We start from the raw sequence: 18,776 nt of genomic DNA on the forward strand, positions 1-18,776 counted from the left end.
TGAGGGTCTGAACACACGCCCGAACACACGCCCGTTGAGGGTCTGAACACACGCCCGAACACACGCCCGTTGAGGGTCTGAACACACGCCCGAACACACGCCCGTTGAGGGTCTGAACACACGCCCGAACGCACGCCCGTTGAGGGTCTGAACACACGCCCGAACACACGCCCGAACACACGCCCGTTGAGGGTCTGAACACACGCCCGTTGAACGAGGGCCGAACGCACGCCCGAACACACGCCCGTTGAGGGTCTGAACACACGCCCGAACGCACGCCCGTTGAGGGTCTGAACACACGCCCGAACGCACGCCCGTTGAGGGTCTGAACACACGCCCGAACACACGCCCGTTGAGGGTCTGAACTTACGCCCGAACACACGCCCGTTGAGGGTCTGAACACACGCCCGTTGAACGAGGGCCGAACGCACGCCCGAACACACCCCCGTTGAGGGTCTGAACACACCCCCGTTGAGGGTCTGAACACACGTCCGTTGAGGGTCTGAACACACGCCCGTTGAGGGTCTGAACACACGCCCGTTGAACGAGGTCCGAACGCACGCCCGAACACACCCCCGTTGAGGGTCTGAACACACCCCCGTTGAGGGTCTGAACACACGTCCGTTGAGGGTCTGAACACACGCCCGAACACACGCCCGTTGAGGGTCTGAACACACGCCCGAACACACGCCCGTTGAGGGTCTGAACACACGCCCGAACGCACGCCCGTTGAGGGTCTGAACACACGCCCGAACGCACGCCCGTTGAGGGTCTGAACACACGCCCGTTGAACGAGGGCCGAACACACGCCCGTTGAGGGTCTGAACACACGCCCGAACGCACGCCTGTTGAGGGTCTGAACACACACCCGAACACACGCCTATTGAACAAGGGCCGAACGCACGCCCGTTGAGGGTCTGAACACACGCCCGAACACACGCCCGTTGAGGGTCTGAACACACGCCCGAACACACGCCCGTTGAGGGTCTGAACACACGCCCGAACGCACGCCCGTTGAGGGTCTGAACACACGCCCGTTGAGGGTCTGAACACACGCCCGTTGAACGAGGGCCGAACGCACGCCCGAACACACGCCCGTTGAGGGTCTGAACACACGCCCGAACGCACGCCCGTTGAGGGTCTGAACACGCGCCCGAACACACGCCCGTTGAGGGTCTGAACACACGCCCGAACACACGCCCGTTGAGGGTCTGAACACACGCCCGAACACACGCCCGTTGAGGGTCTGAACACACGCCCGTTGAACGAGGCCCGAACACACGCCCGTTGAGGGGCTGAACACACGCCCGTTGAACGAGGGCCGAACGCACGCCCGAACACACGCCCGTTGAGGGTCTGAACACACGTCCGTTGAGGGTCTGAACACACGTCCGTTGAGGGTCTGAACACACGTCCGTTGAGGGTCTGAACACACGTCCGTTGAGGGTCTGAACACACGTCCGTTGAGGGTCTGAACACACGCCCGAACACACGCCCGTTGAGGGTCTGAACACACGCCCGAACACACGCCCGTTGAGGGTCTGAACACACGCCCGTTGAACGAGGCCCGAACACACGCCCGTTGAGGGGCTGAACACACGCCCGAACACACGCCCGTTGAGGGTCTGAACACACGCCCGAACACACGCCCGTTGAGGGTCTGAACACACGCCCGAACACACGCCCGTTGAGGGTCTGAACACACGCCCGTTGAACGAGGGCCGAACACACGCCCGTTGAGGGTCTGAACACACGCCCGAACACACGCCCGTTGAGGGTCTGAACACACGCCCGTTGAGGGTCTGAACACACGCCCGAACACACGCCCGTTGAGGGTCTGAACACACGCCCGTTGAGGGTCTGAACACACGCCCGAACACACGCCCGTTGAGGGTCTGAACACACGCCCGTTGAGGGTCTGAACACACGCCCGTTGAAAACACACGTGTTTTACAGTGAATTTAGAACAGCTGAGGGGGTTTCTGAGACTCCGCGTCGAGTCTAACAACTGTTCTAAACTCACTGTAAATCACGACTTCAAGGGGCTTATTGCTTTAGTTTAGGAGTAAAAGCAGGAATAAAAGGATTGTCCAAGTTAATTGGTCCCCTGTTGTCGCACACAGCCGAGCACGCTCCCGCAGGGCACGGTGAACATGAACCTGTGCAGTGACGTGATGGACGCCGAGCCCCGGACGGGCCAGAAGAACGCGCTGGTCATCATCACGCCCGAGCAGGAGTTCTACATCAGAGGAGACAACCGGGAGATCATCAACGGGTGCGAATCAAAGTGAAATGAAACTGTAAAATGCTGATGAACTTCAGTGACTCTCAAAGAAACTCTGGAAATGCATTCATGTTCTCATATAGTGAGACTGTAGAGGCTGAGAAACACTGTGTGTGTGTGTGTGTGTGTCTGTGTGTGTGTCTGTCTGTGTGTGTGTCTGTCTGTGTGTGTGTGTGAGAGAGTGTGTGAGATACACACAAAAAATTTAATTTTATCCATTAAAAAGCACGGAGTTCTGTACCCGACCCTACCGATGGGACCATCAGCATAACCTGTAATGTCTTCCACCAGATGGACCGAACAGCTTGTGGTTTATCCCAGAACCAACAAGCAGAATCAGAAGAAGAAGCGCAAAGTGGAGCCGGCGACCTCACAGGTACGGTACGACTGCGGTGTGGCCGTTAGGTTTGCATATGAGATCTTTGTTTTATTTTTCTCAAATTCTGTTTATTTTTTACTTAATTTTATAATTTGTTACATTTTCAACAATAATTTAAAATAAATAAAAAAAATCTGAAATTCTGTTTTCGGTTTTCTTTTTTTTCTTTTTTGGACTCCGTTTAATGGTTTGAAAAAGTATGTCTAATAAATAGAATTCTTAACTTTTACAATTTAATAGTTCAGCAAAAATGGAACAAAAAAATTTACCTATTTATTAGGGCTGCACGTTTTCAAGTTTTTCATTAACCGTTAACCGAGGCCCTTAGCGGTTAATACTCGGTTAACCATAGTGTGCGCGCCGCAACCCCGAGATAGGCGTAATTTGCGGGTGAGACATATCCCCACGACCCCACCACTATTTTCTAAGGTCGATATTGTATTGTCCCCACCACTTTTGAAACATCTCGCGGCAGGAATACCAATACAAATAAACAAAACATCTCCAGTTAACTAGCAGAGCATTCATTTCGTTCGTTTTTTTTTTTTTTTTGGCGATCTAGCTGAAATGTTTTGTTTTTTAAATCAAGTGATCAAAGTGCTCGTTGCCGCTGCGATCGAGAAGGGTCTTGTAAAACGTGCGGAGGTATTATTAATTCGTGGCCACGAAACAATTCACCTGAATATTCACCCGTTCACACACACACACCAAAAAAAGGAATAAAAAGCTGTACGAGAATAGTCGGCCTTCACTGAAGAGCTATCTTCACAGGTAAGAAAAACAGTTTAATAATTATTATTAATTCGTGGCCACGAAATAATTCACCTGAATATTCACCAATTCACAAAAAATAGGTCTTTAGCATTCACTAATTAATAGTATCAAACTGTTTTTGGCCACGTTGTAATTCGTTAAATCAAAATGAGGGAGGGAATTTGTTCAACGTGTCCACGATTTATTAAAACGAGGGAACAAATAAGTCGTCGTAACAACTAATTATTTAGATCAGTGGACAGGGAGCATAAGAACAAACAGTGAGAGAGCCCCGGCCGCGCGCGCGCACTCTCACCGCCTTCAAACAACACGAGCGCTGTATTGCTCTCTCTCCCTCGCGCATATCAACACAATATAAAGGTCGGAAGACCGATTGTGTTTTATAGATTAGTAGTTTGTTTGTTCAGATAAAGTGTTTGATTAGCAAGTAGGCCTACATGTTTAGGAAATGCATAATACAAATTGTATGGGTTAATGTAACGGTAAACGGACTCTGCGGGTAAAACTGTTGTGATGAAATTGCGCATGCTCGAGGTAAAACTGCTGGGGTAAAGCTGTGGCTCTGCGGCTCTGCAGACAGATATTATTGTGCTGCCATCAGTGGCGCGGATACTATGTTTGTTTCTGGCTCGCGCACGCTCGCGCACAGCCTTCACTCTCGCACAGCCTTCACTCTCGGACGCGCGCTTTCTTTGCCCGCTTCATATTAGAAAACTGGTCTAGCGGTCTCTGGTGGTGCAAAAATGTATTACAACTAAATTCAGTGCACGCCATTGACGCCACTTAACCGAGCAAAATGTTTCACTCGGTTACGCAATTTTTAACGGTTAATCGGTTAATCGGTTAACCATGGACACCCCTACTATTTATACATTTATATATTTTTATTTTTTATTTTTTTATTTTTTTCGCCGAGTGAAACGCTTCTGGAACAAGAACAAATGTGGGCGAGGCTTGATTGTGTCTGTGGGGAATATATTGGCTGTTTGTGGTTTGCTATTGGCTGATCTCATGTGAGTGACAGGTTGCCCCGCCCTCATCATCAGAGAAGAGAAGAGATGCTGTTATTTTGATTCAAGATTACCAGGAATATGAATTTAAAACAACAAAGATGTGCACTGATAAATTATACTGCAATATTCCATTAAAAAATAAGAATAGTCTATTTTGATTTCATAGTGTCTTTAAAGGAACACGTGACTTTTTGGGACTCTATCTTATTCTCCGTATCCCTCAGAGTTAGATAAGTCCATACACACCCTTCTCATCTCCGTGCGTGCCGTAACTCTGACGCACCCACCGCTAGCCTAGCTTAGCACAAAGACTGGAGGTAAATGGCTCCAGCTAGCATACTGCTCCCAATAAGTGACAAAATAACGCCAACATTTTCCTATTTACATGTTGTGATGTGTATAGTCACAGTGTGTACGAATAACAAGGTCACATGAGACACAGCCATCTTCTAACCGTACACACACTGCGAACTATATTCTCAGAAGGCGAAGCACTGCTACTTCTGTTCAGTGATTTACTCCAGCTCTGAGGAACTCTCTGCTCCTCACCTCGGGGCTTCTCAGGTGCTGCGAGCAAATCACTTCGCCTGAGTAGAAGTGCTTGGCCTTCTGAACGAAGTGAAACGATGTGTGCTTTACAGTCAAACCAATATTTATTCAGACGCCTTCAACATTTCTCACATTATCACAGTTTATTCGCTATAGTTTAGAAAATGGTAATAAAATATGACAAGGTTTTGTCCGTCCTTCTGTTAGACTGTCTCACACATGAATTATGTTGAATATCTGTCAGCTGTTAAATTTAACTACACAATTAGATAATACCAGTTTAGCTCAACCAATCACCAAGCAATGCTTCATTTTGTTCAGTCTGTGTGTAAAAAGAGCATTAGCAATTAAAGAGAAAACATTTCAGCAAAACATGATCAGCTCAAAGTGTCGGAATAAGTTCTGGTCCCAAATTGTTATAAATGTTACTGGTAATTACTGTATGAAGAATCTTTGGGTATAATATGTCACAGTTACTTTATTCTGCTCTCCTCACTTACATAAATGAGCTATAGTGTTCTGCACACACTAGTGAAAAAATATCAATTATATCTGGTGTCTGAATAATGTTTGGTGTGATTGCAGGAGCCAGGCCCAGCGAAGGTGGCGGTGACCGGCTCAGGGATCCCAGAAGCGGAGAAGACGCCCGACTCCAGTTCCATCATCTGGCAGGAGGAGCTGCAAAGCAGAGAAGCAGATGGTTCCCAGACATGGAGCGCCGGTGAAATACCAGCTCTCGGCTCACCACTGCCCTCTACAGGTGCGGGGGAATCCACACACACATTTACCTGGCCAAATACCCACACTAGCACCATGAAGTCACTGGCTATGTTTACATGCAACCAAATAACCATTAGTAATCAGATCGGTGGCTCAATCGGACTGAAAAGCCTTCATGTGAAATACTTTAATCTTGAAAGGGTCGGTTTATTTATTTTCTAATCCGATCGAGAGAACATGTAAACACTTGATCGGATTGAAAACCGAAACTGAAAGGACTGCGCATGTGTAATGACGTAGAAATAGCATATCGACGTAGAAATAGCATAATGACGTAAAAATAGCGTAATGACGTGGAAATAGTATAATGATTTGGAAATAGCGTAATGACGTAGAAATGGTGTAATGACGTAGAAATAGTGTAATAACGTAGAAATGGCGTATTGACGTAGAAATCGCGTAATGATGTAGAAATAACGTAATGACGTAGAAATAGATAGCGTAATGTAGAAATGGCGTAATGACGTAGAAATGGTGCAATGTAGAAATAGCGTAATGACGTAGAAATGGTGTAATGACGTAGAAATAGCGTAATGACGTAGAAATGGTGTAATGACATAGAAATAGTGTAATGACGTAGAAATGGCGTATTGATGTAGAAATAGCGTAATGTAGAAATGGCGTAATGACGTAGAAATGGTGCGCGTAATGACGTAGAAATGGCGTAATGACGTAGAAATGGTGCGCGTAATGACGTAGAAATGGCGTAATGACGTAGAAATAGCGCGCGTAATGATGTAGAAATTGCGTAATGAAGTAGAAATGGCGCAATGATGTAGAAATAGTGTAATGACGTAGAAATGGCGTATTGATGTAGAAATAGCGTAATGACGTAGAAATGGCGTATTGACGTAGAAATGGTGTAATGAAGTAGAAATAGCGTAATGATGTAGAAATAGTGTAATGACGTAGAAATGGCGTATTGACGTAGAAATGGTGTAATGAAGTAGAAATAGCGTAATGATGTAGAAATAGTGTAATGACGTAGAAATGGCGTATTGACGTAGAAATGGCGTATTGATGTAGAAATGGCGTAATGATGTAGAAATGGTGTAATGATGTAGAAATGGTGTAATGACGTAGAAATGGCGTATTGACGTAGAAATGGCGTATTGACGTAGAAATGGTGTAATGATGTAGAAATAGCGTAATGATGTAGAAATAGCGTAATGACGTGGAAATCATGTGCGTAATGACGTGGAAATCATGTGCGTAATGACGTAGAAATAGCGTAATGACGTAGAAATAGCGTAATGACGTAGAAATAGCGTAATGACGTAGAAATAGCGTAATGACGTAGAAATTGTGTAATGACGTAGAAATGGCGTATTGATGTAGAAATGGCGTATTGATGTAGAAATAGCGTAATGATGTTGAAATGGTGTAATGATGTAGAAATGGTGTAATGACGTAGAAATGGCGTATTGACGTAGAAATGGCATATTGATGTAGAAATAGCGTAATGATGTAGAAATAGCGTAATGATGTTGAAATGGTGTAATGATGTAGAAATGGTGTAATGATGTAGAAATAGCGTAATGATGTAGAAATAGCGTAATGACGTAGAAATAGCGTAATGACGTGGAAATCATGTGCGTAATGACGTAGAAATAGCGTTATGATGTAGAAATAGCGTAATGACGTAGAAATAGCGTAATGACGTAGAAATAGTGACGTAGAAATAGCGTAATGACGTAGAAATAGCGTAATGACGTAGAAATAGTGACGTAGAAATAGTGTAATGACATATGATGCACGGAACGAGTGAACGTTTTGTGTAGACCTTATGTAGCCCCTCCCCTTTTCAGCGCTAGGCTCGTTGTCGTCTGTCTTCCGCCCTGTATTTTCACAGCGATCTTGCGTATTTATGAATGAACGGATCATTTTAAAATCTTCCTGATCTACTGACATTTGTTAAGACATCTGCTTTAAACATCACAATCCTCATGAGAACTTTCGTTTACTTTACAATAAGTAAATCCACTTCACCAGCGAATTACTCCTGGACAGAGATGCCATAGAGATATACAGAGCGACTGCAAAAACGGAAGTTCAAAGACTATATTCTAAAGATGCTGCGTGCTTGTTTCTCTGGAGCGTAAGGTCTATAGGTCATGAACTCCATGATTTCCCCATTGCCCTCTGCTATAGGTGAGGGGTCGATGTTGAGCCGGTGCTCGGATCAGAGCTCAGTGAATGGTGACGAAGTGGATCGGATCGGGCTCTTCCACCCGCTGTCTCCCACGGGCAGCTCCTCGAGCCGGCTCAGCGCAGAGATGGGGGGTGTCCCACGATGCCTTTCACCTGCTCCCAGCGACCCCTTCCCATCATGCAGCAGCCTGCTCTCCAACGGCTCACACATCAGCGGGTCCATGAGCTCGCTGGACTCGGACGCCAGCACCGAGAGCCACCCGAACGAAGCCCTCGCACGCTCACACCGAGCTCTGCCCTCTCGCAAGCCCGAGAAACGCAGTCGACTCCGCAGTCCGGAGAGACAGGAGTGTGTGTTCAGCTCGGAGAGAAGGTGAGCGCAGGCCCATGTCCACATCAGTGCATCTGTAATAAGACGGGAATGCAAACAAGCTTCCTTCCTTTCATGCATGCTCACACAGTGCAATATTTAAGGTTTTTGGTCCTAAAGAGGACTGACTTTAGGACCGACTTTAGGACCCAACGGAACGGCTCATTTGCTCCATATAGAGCTATAAGCCCGTCTAGAGTCATGAAATATCATGTTATATTATTTTATTTTTTCCACAAGAGGTAAAGATATTAAAAGATAATTTGGGCTGAATTAAAAGGTTTAGGCATGAAATTGAGTTGTGTTGAATTTAAGTTGAAAGAATGTGAGGAATGTGCATAAATGACTATTTATTAATTATTTATTGATTAAATCTAGTAATTTAAAGGTAAAAAAATATATATAATAAATAAAAAAAATCTCCCAAAAATATTGCATTAAAAATAGAAAAAATATTATCAAAAAAAAAAAAAAAGTATAATTTTAGGGCTTTGGGAGGGCAGGGTCTGGAGAGCTGCGGGATAAAACCACATGTGCTTTATTAGGCCAGAAAGTGTTTAGCAACATGGTTTTGAGATGGAATGATGGAGAGCATTATATCATTAATGTTGACGGTAAACACCTTCAGGAAACATTATTGCTGCTTTGGGGTTTTTATACAGTCCTGAGGAACAACGTAAAATACTGAACAATTATTACTGCTTTTACTCTGTTTAAAACAAATAAATGCAGCACAAGAGACTTCTTTTAAAAAAAGCATTAAATCAACCATAAAATCATTATTATTATATTATTTTATTGTAAATTACTCAAATATATTATATACAATTTATATATATTTTTTTTTTATTTGAATATTTTAGTGTTTTTTGCTTTTGAACACACTCCTTTAAAAATAAATTAAATATTAAATGCCAAATTAAATTTACCATTTAAAAAAATTACCGGCAACAGGACTATGAAATAAACAGGGCTTGAAGGTATCAAGTATTTAAGTAAACAAAAGTAAAAAATATACAATAAAATATGTTTTATATAATAAAAAATAATTAAAAAATAATAATAAATTCAAATTATAATAGGACAAATGAACAACTAGATCACTTAACATAAGTTATTAAAATTATTTTAGTTACAGTTATCAGTACAGTGTTTTATTTTAAAACTCACAAATACCGTCACCATCATGTAACCTTCCACATTATGTACGTGAGAAATTGTATCAATATTTATTACCATATTTTATCAAATTCATCTGCTTTTGCTCTTATTAACTGTCAGTTTTTCCAAAGCAAGATTACAAGACATTGAAAGAAGGAAGAGCTCTGAGTATTTTCCATGTTAAATGACACGTTTACAACTAAATAAACAGGGAAAATACTTTTTCGTTGTTTTTTTTTTCTCCCATCATCCCTTTGAGGTCTCAAACAGCATCTCTGACGCACTTCTCAGTACGACGGCTCACTTTCCCCCGACGAGCTGAAGAATTCATACAGACAAAACCAAACGCTCTCTACTCTGGTTTAATTTGGGTTTATGGGAATTGTGCCACGTTTTACCCAGTAGCCAATGAGACTGTGAGCAGTCATGTGACAGAAATACCTCACTGACTGGCTTTCTTGTTTCCTTTTAAGGAGGGCTGACAATGTGGTGCAGATCCCAAATAAGGGCAAAATTTGAAAAAAGTCTTTAATATTTTCTGACATCATTTTGTGAACTGAATTCATGTCTGTCGTTCGGGAAATGTTTGCGTATGTGGGGTCATCAAAACCAGGAGACGCGTTTAAACCCCTTCCTGAGGACTATATCATTTTATATACTGTACATCATTATATACACTGCAATTAAAACATCTTTAAATAAGGAAATTAATACTTTTATTTAGCAATGATGCATTAAATTGATCAAAAGTGACAGTAAAGACATTTATAATGTTACAAAAGATTATATTTCAGATAAATGCGGTTCTTTTTTAACTTTCTATTCATCAAAGAATCCTGAAAAATAAAATGCATCTCTGTTTCCACACAAATATGAACTGATTATAATAACTAATGTTTCTTGAGCATCAAATCATCATATTATGCTGATTTCTGAAGGATCATGTGACACTGAAGACTGGAGTAATGATGCTGTAAATTCAGCTTTGATCACAGGAATAAATTACACTTTATTATGTATTCACATAGAAAACAGTGATTTAAAATTGTCATATTATTATTATTTTTTTTATATTAATACCTCACCAAAGGCCATCATGTGTGTGGCCGCATTAAGACACGCATATACCCTCGAATACCCATATGAGCATTCACACAACATGTGGCATCAGGAAGTAAATTTAAATGCCGATGTAAGCTTGAAGCTTCTGGTCTCTGGGGTTGTGTGTGACGATCTGCTGGTGTGTCTGACGATCTGCTGGTGTGTCTGCAGTGTGAGCGGGCGGTCGAACGTGATCGAGAAGCTGGAGGCGCTGGAGCTGGAGAACGCCGAGCGCATGGACGAGGAGTCGAGCGCTGGAGGCCGACAGGGACGCAGTGAGACCAGACGCTTCACACGCGAGGTAATGCTCACCGACACTGCTCATGTTCACAGAGACCGTGGTGGGCTTATCATGCACTCGCACTCTTAACGGGTCATGACACCCCGGTCTCAGCTAGGGCTAGGGGTAGGGGTAGGGGGGTGCGGTGCGAAGCGGACGATTCTGAATCGATTCACAAACGTCAAAAAACGATTTTCTAACAGCGATATATTGCCGGAACGCAAGAGGCGTAACTGAAGTGCAGAAGCGCAGCGCTCAGCCCGTCTGTGGACATGACAGAGACGCATGACACCGAACACAAACACTCCTCACAGCGGCTGTCAGAGGACATCAACACATGCTGGCATGAATAATTAAGCGAGGCGTCTTCTCATAGGATATGGACACGCTGTCTCATGAATAATTATGAGGCGCTGATGAGTCATCGATGTTCTGTAGGTGTAAGAAACGCATCAGATCCTGTGACGTTTACTCAATGATAAACTTCAACCCAGAAGATGAGAGAAGCACAGGAAGAGCTCAAAATTAATTTCAAATTTCATCTGAATATGAAAGTGGCTGGAAACACTAAAAGCTCAGGGTTTAAAGTTTAATAATCAAACACAAAATATGACGTAATGATTTTGTGTTTGAGAACTTTCTGCTGTTTTTCGGCACTTGCACGCATCATCTTTTGTCTCAATTAAGATCCGGTTTCCGTCATGTGCTCTGATTCCCCTGACAGTCTTAAGCCTGGGCAAATAAACTCGCTTCGACAAAAACAAATAGTCTTATTAGTCAGAGCCTCTGTCGTCCGGCTGGAGCTGCAGCGTCTCGTCAGGCACTTCCTGTTCATCACCTTCCCTCAAATAATCATTTCTTATTTCATCCCAGTGCTGCTCGTCCAGACTCATAACACACACACACACACACGCGCGCATACACATACACACACACACACACACACACACACACACACGCGCATACACATACACACACACACACACACACACACACACACACACACGCACGCACATGCACGCACACACACTCACAAGCATGCACGCACAAGCTCACACACACAAGCACACACTCACACACATACACATACGTACAAGCTCACACACTCACAAGCACACTCACTCTCACACACTCACACACACTCACGCACAAGCACACGCACACACACATACGCACAAGCTCACACACACACACACACTAAACTACCACTAGTAAAAGCTCACCTTTTGTTTCTGTTTCCACTTACGCAGGTTCAGTGGTTTTCCACAATGTGAGCAATAGAGATTTTGATCAAGCCTCTTGTTTTTGACATTTTTCAGTGATGGTATCTTCTGTTCGCTGTGTGTGTGTGTGTGTGTGTGTGTGTGTGTGTGTGAGAGATCAGTGAAGGAGCGCACACACCACTTGTTTCACAGGCCAAACCCACAGATTATTGTTGCAAGCGAAGGCATTTGTCAGTGTATCAGAAGCTGAATCTACAATGAGGCCGAGAGCCCGAGTTTGTCTTTCGAGGTCAGCTCAGGGTTTAGATGCGATGCTCATTCTCAAGGCCACTGAAGAGCTGTTTATGAAGCTTCTCGCTTGTGGAGGTCTGTCAAATATTATTCCTGAGCATATGGACATAATTACGCATTTATATCCAGGCAAGCTGCTCAGATATGAGGCAAAACATCTTCAGCGAATGGATAAACATTTCCACACACTCTTGAATAAAACTATGCTTTCAACATCTGGTGCAACACTTTAACAAATGATAGTTTTTAATGGGGTGTTTTAGGGATGCATAAACCAGTGCCATATCGGTTATCATTATCTGCTAACATTAGATAAATATTGAACATGTAATTGTGCATGCTTGATTCCCATATTTTTACATTTAGATTAACTTTGCCATCATTTAATGCTCACTTTAAGTTAAGCTATAAAATGCTAATTTAATAAGACTTATCTTTTGGAAAATATTAGCTTTTACTATTTTTTTTTAAATGCATTTAGACAAATGTAGACAACTGTTCAAAAGTTTGGGGTCAGGACAATACAAAAAGAATAGTAATACTTTTATTCATCAAGGACACATTCATTTGATCAAAAGTGACAGTAAAGGCATTTATAATGTTACAAAAGATTCTATTTCAGATAAATGCTTAAATATGAACGGTTTGCAACATTAATAATAATCATAAATGTTTCTTGAGAATAAAATCATCATATTAGAATGATTTCTGAAGGATCATGTGACACTGAAGACTGGAGTAATGATGCTGAACATTCAGCTTTGATCACAGGAATAAATTACACTTTACTGTATATTCACATAGAAAACAGATGATTTACATTAGAATAATATTTCACTGTTTTTGCTGTATTTTTGATCAAATAAATGCAGCTTTGAGCAGAAGAGACTTTTATTAGTTTTCAGACGTAACATAATAATTGCAGTAATTATTGAACTAATTATTAGGGATGCACGATATGTCGGCCACCATATCGGTATCGGATGGTATATGATCATTTTTACTGCTATGGTTATCGGCCCGATATATTAAAGCTGATAAATAATGCATTATCTCCTTCAGCTGAGACTCTTCAGATGCCACTGTTCAACATGATGGGTTTGAATTGTTTGAAATATGATTGAATCACTTCATAGAGTTCAGTGCAACATATAGTCATATAGTCTACATAAAATTATCATGAGAACATCATTATAATTGTGTGATTGGGACATGATGAGACTTTTATACGGCCAATATACCGATTATCGGCTTTCAAATATAAATAATTATCGTGTCGGCCAAAATGTTGAAATCGGTGCATTCCTACGACTTATAAGCATCGACACACTTTTAATATCAGTGCATCTCTAGTTTTCTGGGTAGTTGCTTAACATGTGATGTTGCGTTTGCCTAAAGCGTTTCTCAGTATTGTTTGTTCCCTGTGTTTCAGGAGCAGAAGACGGACCCGGCGCAGGGTTTAGACTTCTATCACTCCAGCCTTCCTCCTCTGAGACGAGCCAAATCCCTGGACCGCAGGACCACCGAGTCCGTCATGACCGTAAGACACACCCCTGTCTCTAGCTGGACGTCTGAAGGTCCACTCACGCCTGCTTCAGATATCTTGAGGTGTCGTGGACAAGAAACATGTCCGACTACACGTTGAAAAGTCTGAAAGTCCACTTACTGTCCAAAATACTGTTAAAACCTCTTTCTTCCATCTTACTGTGCGTTCACACCAAACGCAAATAGCGTCAAATTCGCGTCTACCGCGTCTATTCGCGTGTAAAAAGCAAAAGTTTGAAGCGAAATTGACGCGCGTCTGAGGCGAAATCAACAAGATGGCTGATGTTGATCGAGCATTCGAGAGAGAGTCAGCGCATCAGAGCGAGGATCACCCCTCAGGACACCAGCTACAGCCGCTCTATCCCAGCTGCAGAGCGCCTGGACATCTGTCTTCACTTAGAAAATGTATATGAAATTTAAAAACAGTATATTAAATATTGAAAAACTATCAATGTTTTTCAAACTGTGGTACGGATACCACTGTTGGTGCTCTTTCTAGTGACTCACTATACTCACTTTACAGTGATACTCAGTTGACTGCTATATTGAATATTATATTCTTCTATATTGCTATACTCCATTTTGAATGAGTGACTCCGGGCGGGAGTTTATCCCGTCACTTCACCACGTGACAGCAGCAAGCAGGCTCCTGATTGGTTAACGCGGCGTGAATAGACGCCATAGTTCCGATTTTTCAACTCTGAAGCGAATTCGCGTCAAACGCGTGAATGCACAAAAAGCACCAAATAAAAGAATTCGCGTCATTCGCGTGAACGAGGCAAATTCGCGTCCACCGCGCCGCGCTAAACGCCTCGTTCGCGCCGCAGGACCTCCAGACGCGCGTAAACGTGTCTTTACATTGACTTAACATTGAAATCACTCGCGCCAGACGCTTTATTCGCGTTTGATGTGAACGCAGCATTAGAAATATTGCCAGATTGCGTCCAATGCTGTCTTTCACATTTACATTTAATCATTTAATCACAGACGCTTTTATCCATCAGTTAAACTAACAAAAGGACAATATGCCAGTGCTATGACCCTTCCCAGTTTAGTCTAACGCAGTACATGTCATCTTATAGATGGGTAGATAGATAGATATAGAAGAGAAGGTGTTAGTATTAATGGGTCAAGTGTTGGATCAACTTTCCTTGTTGCTGAGAGGTTGATTAACACTTTTGTGATTTCCCGTATTGATTATTGTAATGCCTTGTTAGCTGGAGGGTCAAAAGCTAGCTTAAACAAATTGCAGGTAGTGCAAAACTCAGCTGCTCGAATCCTTACTAGAAGATAAGCGATCACATTACTCCCATTTTGGAGTCTCTGCATTGGCTCCTCGTTAGGTTTAGGGTAGACTTTACAATTCTGATGCTTACTTACACAGCTTTACATATGGTTGGCACCTCAATACTTGACCGAACTTTTAATATCATATTCTCCAACACGTGACCTTCGTTCATCTGAAACTGGTCTTTTAACTGTTCCTTTAACTCGCTCACAACTGATGGGAGATAGGGCTTTTTCTTCTATAGCTCCAAAACTATGGAATTCTTGACCGATCGAGATATGGCAAGCAAACTCTCTAAGCATTTTTACATCTTACCTTATTTTTTAGAATTAGCTTTCAATTCAATATTTGTATAAATGTTTCATTGTGCATTATTTTATACGGTGTATTTTGTTGCTCTAATTTTATATTGTGGATTATTTTATATGGTGTATTTATTTGTTTCTATAAAGCGCTTTGAGATGTACAGTTAAAAGCGCTAAAGAAAATGAAGGTTATATAAAGTGTGTCCTGCCACTTCTAAAGTCAGAGAACAATGTGTGTGTGTGTGTGTGTGTGTGTGTGTGTGTGTGTGTGTGTGTCTGTGTCTGTGTCTGTCTGTGTGTCTGTCTGTGTGTGTGTGTGTGTGTGTGTGTGTGTGTGTCTGTGTGTGTGTGTGTGGTGAATCTCTTCCAAACCCTCACAATTGCTCTGTTGTTCTCTGAGGTTCAAAGGTTAAAGAGAACAGCAGCAGGATTTGGCTGGTTTTGAAGGGAAAGATGAACTACTGTTTTGGAATATTTTAGTCAGCATGAAATAAAGAACATCTCGATTTACAGAGCCGTCAGAGTTAGATGAAGATCACTGCTGTCCAAAACTCTCTTTGCAAACGTTTTATATATTGGACAGGCTACAAGCACGTTTAAGAGTCAATACCTACCAATTATTCCACCTATTAATTCATTTTAAAAGCATTAACAGGCTATTATTTCTTAGAATGAAAAAAATGAACAAAACTGCTTTACTCCTTATTAATAAATTGAAGGTTTTGTCAAAAGACCATCATGCACTGTGTCTCTTAAAACAGATAATTCAACCACTTTTTGACATGGTAAAGTTAGTTGAGGTTGTAAAATGTCAGTCTTGATTTCAGATGAAGAATGTTTTCATCAACAACATTCTTTCACCAACTAAAACTAAACTAAATAAAAACCAGAGTTTGTGATGACCAACTAAAACACACAATAAAATTATTAAAAGTCTCGCTGTAGTGAATCACTTTATCCCTTAAATCTCATCTTTGATCACCAGAATTACATATTTAAATGTTTTTTCCTTGAAAATAATGTCTTCATTGCCGACGCAGACGCAGAGGAACAGCCATCTAGAGCATTTTCACATTAAAAAGCACAACATTGGAACACAAAAACACTAAGTCATATTGACTTACGGAAGTATATCTTATAACCTCAGAGAGTGAGTGTGTGTGATGGGCATGTTTAGGGGTCGAGTTAGTGTGTGTGTGTGTGTGAGATGGGCAGGTTTAGGGGTCGGGTTAGTGTGTGTGTGTGTGTGTGTGTGTGTGTGTGTGATGGGCATGTTTAGGGGTCGAGTTAGTGTGTGTGTGTGTGTGTGATGGGCAGGTTTAGGGGTCGAGTTAGTGTGTGTGTGTGTGTGTGTGTGATGGGCAGGTTTACGGGTCGAGTTAGTGAGTGTGTGTGAGATGGGCAGGTTTAGGGGTCGGGTTAGTGTGTGTGTGTGAGATGGGCAGGTTTAGGGGTCGGGTTAGTGTGTGTGTGTGTGTGTGTGTGTGTGTGTGTGTGTGTGTGTGTGTGTGTGTGTGTGTGTGTGTGTGTGTGATGGGCATGTTTAGGGGTCGGGTTAGTGTGTGTGTGTGATGGGTTAGGGTTAGTGTAAGGGAAGAATATACCGTTTATACAGTATAAAAAAATATTACTTCTATGGAGGTCCTCACAAGTATAGCTAAACAAACGTGTGTGTGTTGCTCTGTCCAGCACTCTTAACACCCTGTTTTCCCTGGACTCAATACACAAATGCCTGTTTTGTTGTTGCTTTTGTGTGGAGCACTCGAGCTCTTCAAGAGTGTGTGTGTAAGTCGAGTAGTCCAGAGAGACACCCTGACGTGCGTCTCTGTCTCTCACCCAAGAGTGTTGAAGAACCAAAGTGCAGAAAACGCTTGTAAAAGTGAGGCTTCCTCTGATTATACTCATGACTGTTTCCCTCTTCATCACAGCCAGACCTGCTGAACTTCAAGAAAGGTTGGATGGTGAAACTTGATGAGCAAGGCCAGGTAAGCTTGTGTTTCAATAAACAACAAACAAAAATGTATTAGATCTCACAGACGCGTAACGTTGAGGAATGAAATACTGAATCTAAAACTGCTGGCTGATAAATGAATATTCACAATGTGTAAACAATGATTGTACCTGTGGTTTATACTTATATATTTAAAAACTAATTGGATTGTGTAAAGGCAACATTGCAAATATGACTTTTTATTTGATAACATTTCCTAAAAATGTGTCTTTCGATTAAGTCATGAGTTTTTTTTTTGTATTATTAGGGTTGCACTGATATGAAACCGATCATTTTTTTATATCTGAAAGCCGATAACCGATATATCGGCCGATAAATCTAAATCCAAATTTTATTGAATTGTTTGCAAGCCTGATTACAAAAACAAAAGTCTCATTAAAATCCAGTGTACGATTCCTTAACTTTTAAAATAAATTTTACACTTGTGGCCACATTTCTTTATCATAAATAAACATTGCCTTACAAATAAGTAAAATAATGCCTAAATAATGCAAATAAGTCATTGGACAACACGTATAAAAATAAGAATGTATGTAATATGGATAAATAAAATGTAATAGCCTGGTCTGTGTGCCCAGACAATAATAGCTTTTTTTTTTGTTTGTTTTTAGATGATTTCGAGTTTATTATTTATAACATATGATATAGTTAAGTAACAACATGACCGAGGAACATATGAGAGCTGTTTGGCTGAATATGATCATGATTACAGATGTTACAGTTCAATAAACAAGTAGTTAATATTAAATTACTTTCATTTTAGACACAACATTAGCTGTTCTTCTCTTTCACCAGCTAGTTCACCGCAGAACTATTGCGCATCTCACAGCAACAGGTGTTTTGTTACTGAACGATTCAGTGTTTCGAATGAATTGGTTGAATGAATGATTCAATGACTCACTCATTAAGTGACTTACCGCCACCTACTGGCAGTTTAATATGGAAGCTTGTTTCCGCCACTGAATAATAAATAAATAATAATAATTACGACTTTTTTTCTCACAATTGCGAGATATGAAGTCAGAATTGTGAGATATAAACTATTCTGAGGTAAAAAAAAAAAAAGTCAGTCTTTTTTCCCTTAAAATTGGACTTTATATCTCACAATTGTGAGAAAAGATGTCAGAATTGTGTGATATAAACTCGCAATTATGTGTTATCAAGTCAGAATTGCGAGATATAAAGTCGCAATTGCCAGAAAAAAAGTCAGAATTCTGACTTTATAAGACGCAATTGCGACTTTATTTCACGCAATTCTGACTTTATATCTC

General features: G+C 41.8%; 1 protein-coding gene across 6 annotated transcripts in view; it reads left to right on the forward strand.

Moving 5' to 3' along the window:
- Positions 1-18,776, forward strand: part of LOC311306450 (myosin phosphatase Rho interacting protein) — a 70,734-nt gene that overhangs the window by 23,500 nt on the left and 28,458 nt on the right. For all 6 annotated transcript variants that reach the window (XM_084434848.1, XM_084434851.1, XM_084434849.1 and 3 more), the window contains exons 4-10: positions 2,124-2,275; positions 2,576-2,660; positions 5,585-5,759; positions 7,931-8,303; positions 10,734-10,863; positions 13,789-13,896; positions 17,423-17,479. In XM_084434848.1, the coding sequence (XP_084290974.1) occupies positions 2,124-2,275; positions 2,576-2,660; positions 5,585-5,759; positions 7,931-8,303; positions 10,734-10,863; positions 13,789-13,896; positions 17,423-17,479 (1,080 nt within the window). The remainder of the gene's footprint in view (positions 1-2,123; positions 2,276-2,575; positions 2,661-5,584; positions 5,760-7,930; positions 8,304-10,733; positions 10,864-13,788; positions 13,897-17,422; positions 17,480-18,776) is intronic.

Source organism: Rutilus rutilus, assembly GCF_951802725.1.
Source record: "Rutilus rutilus genome assembly, chromosome: 16".
Lineage (NCBI taxonomy): Eukaryota > Metazoa > Chordata > Actinopteri > Cypriniformes > Leuciscidae > Rutilus > Rutilus rutilus.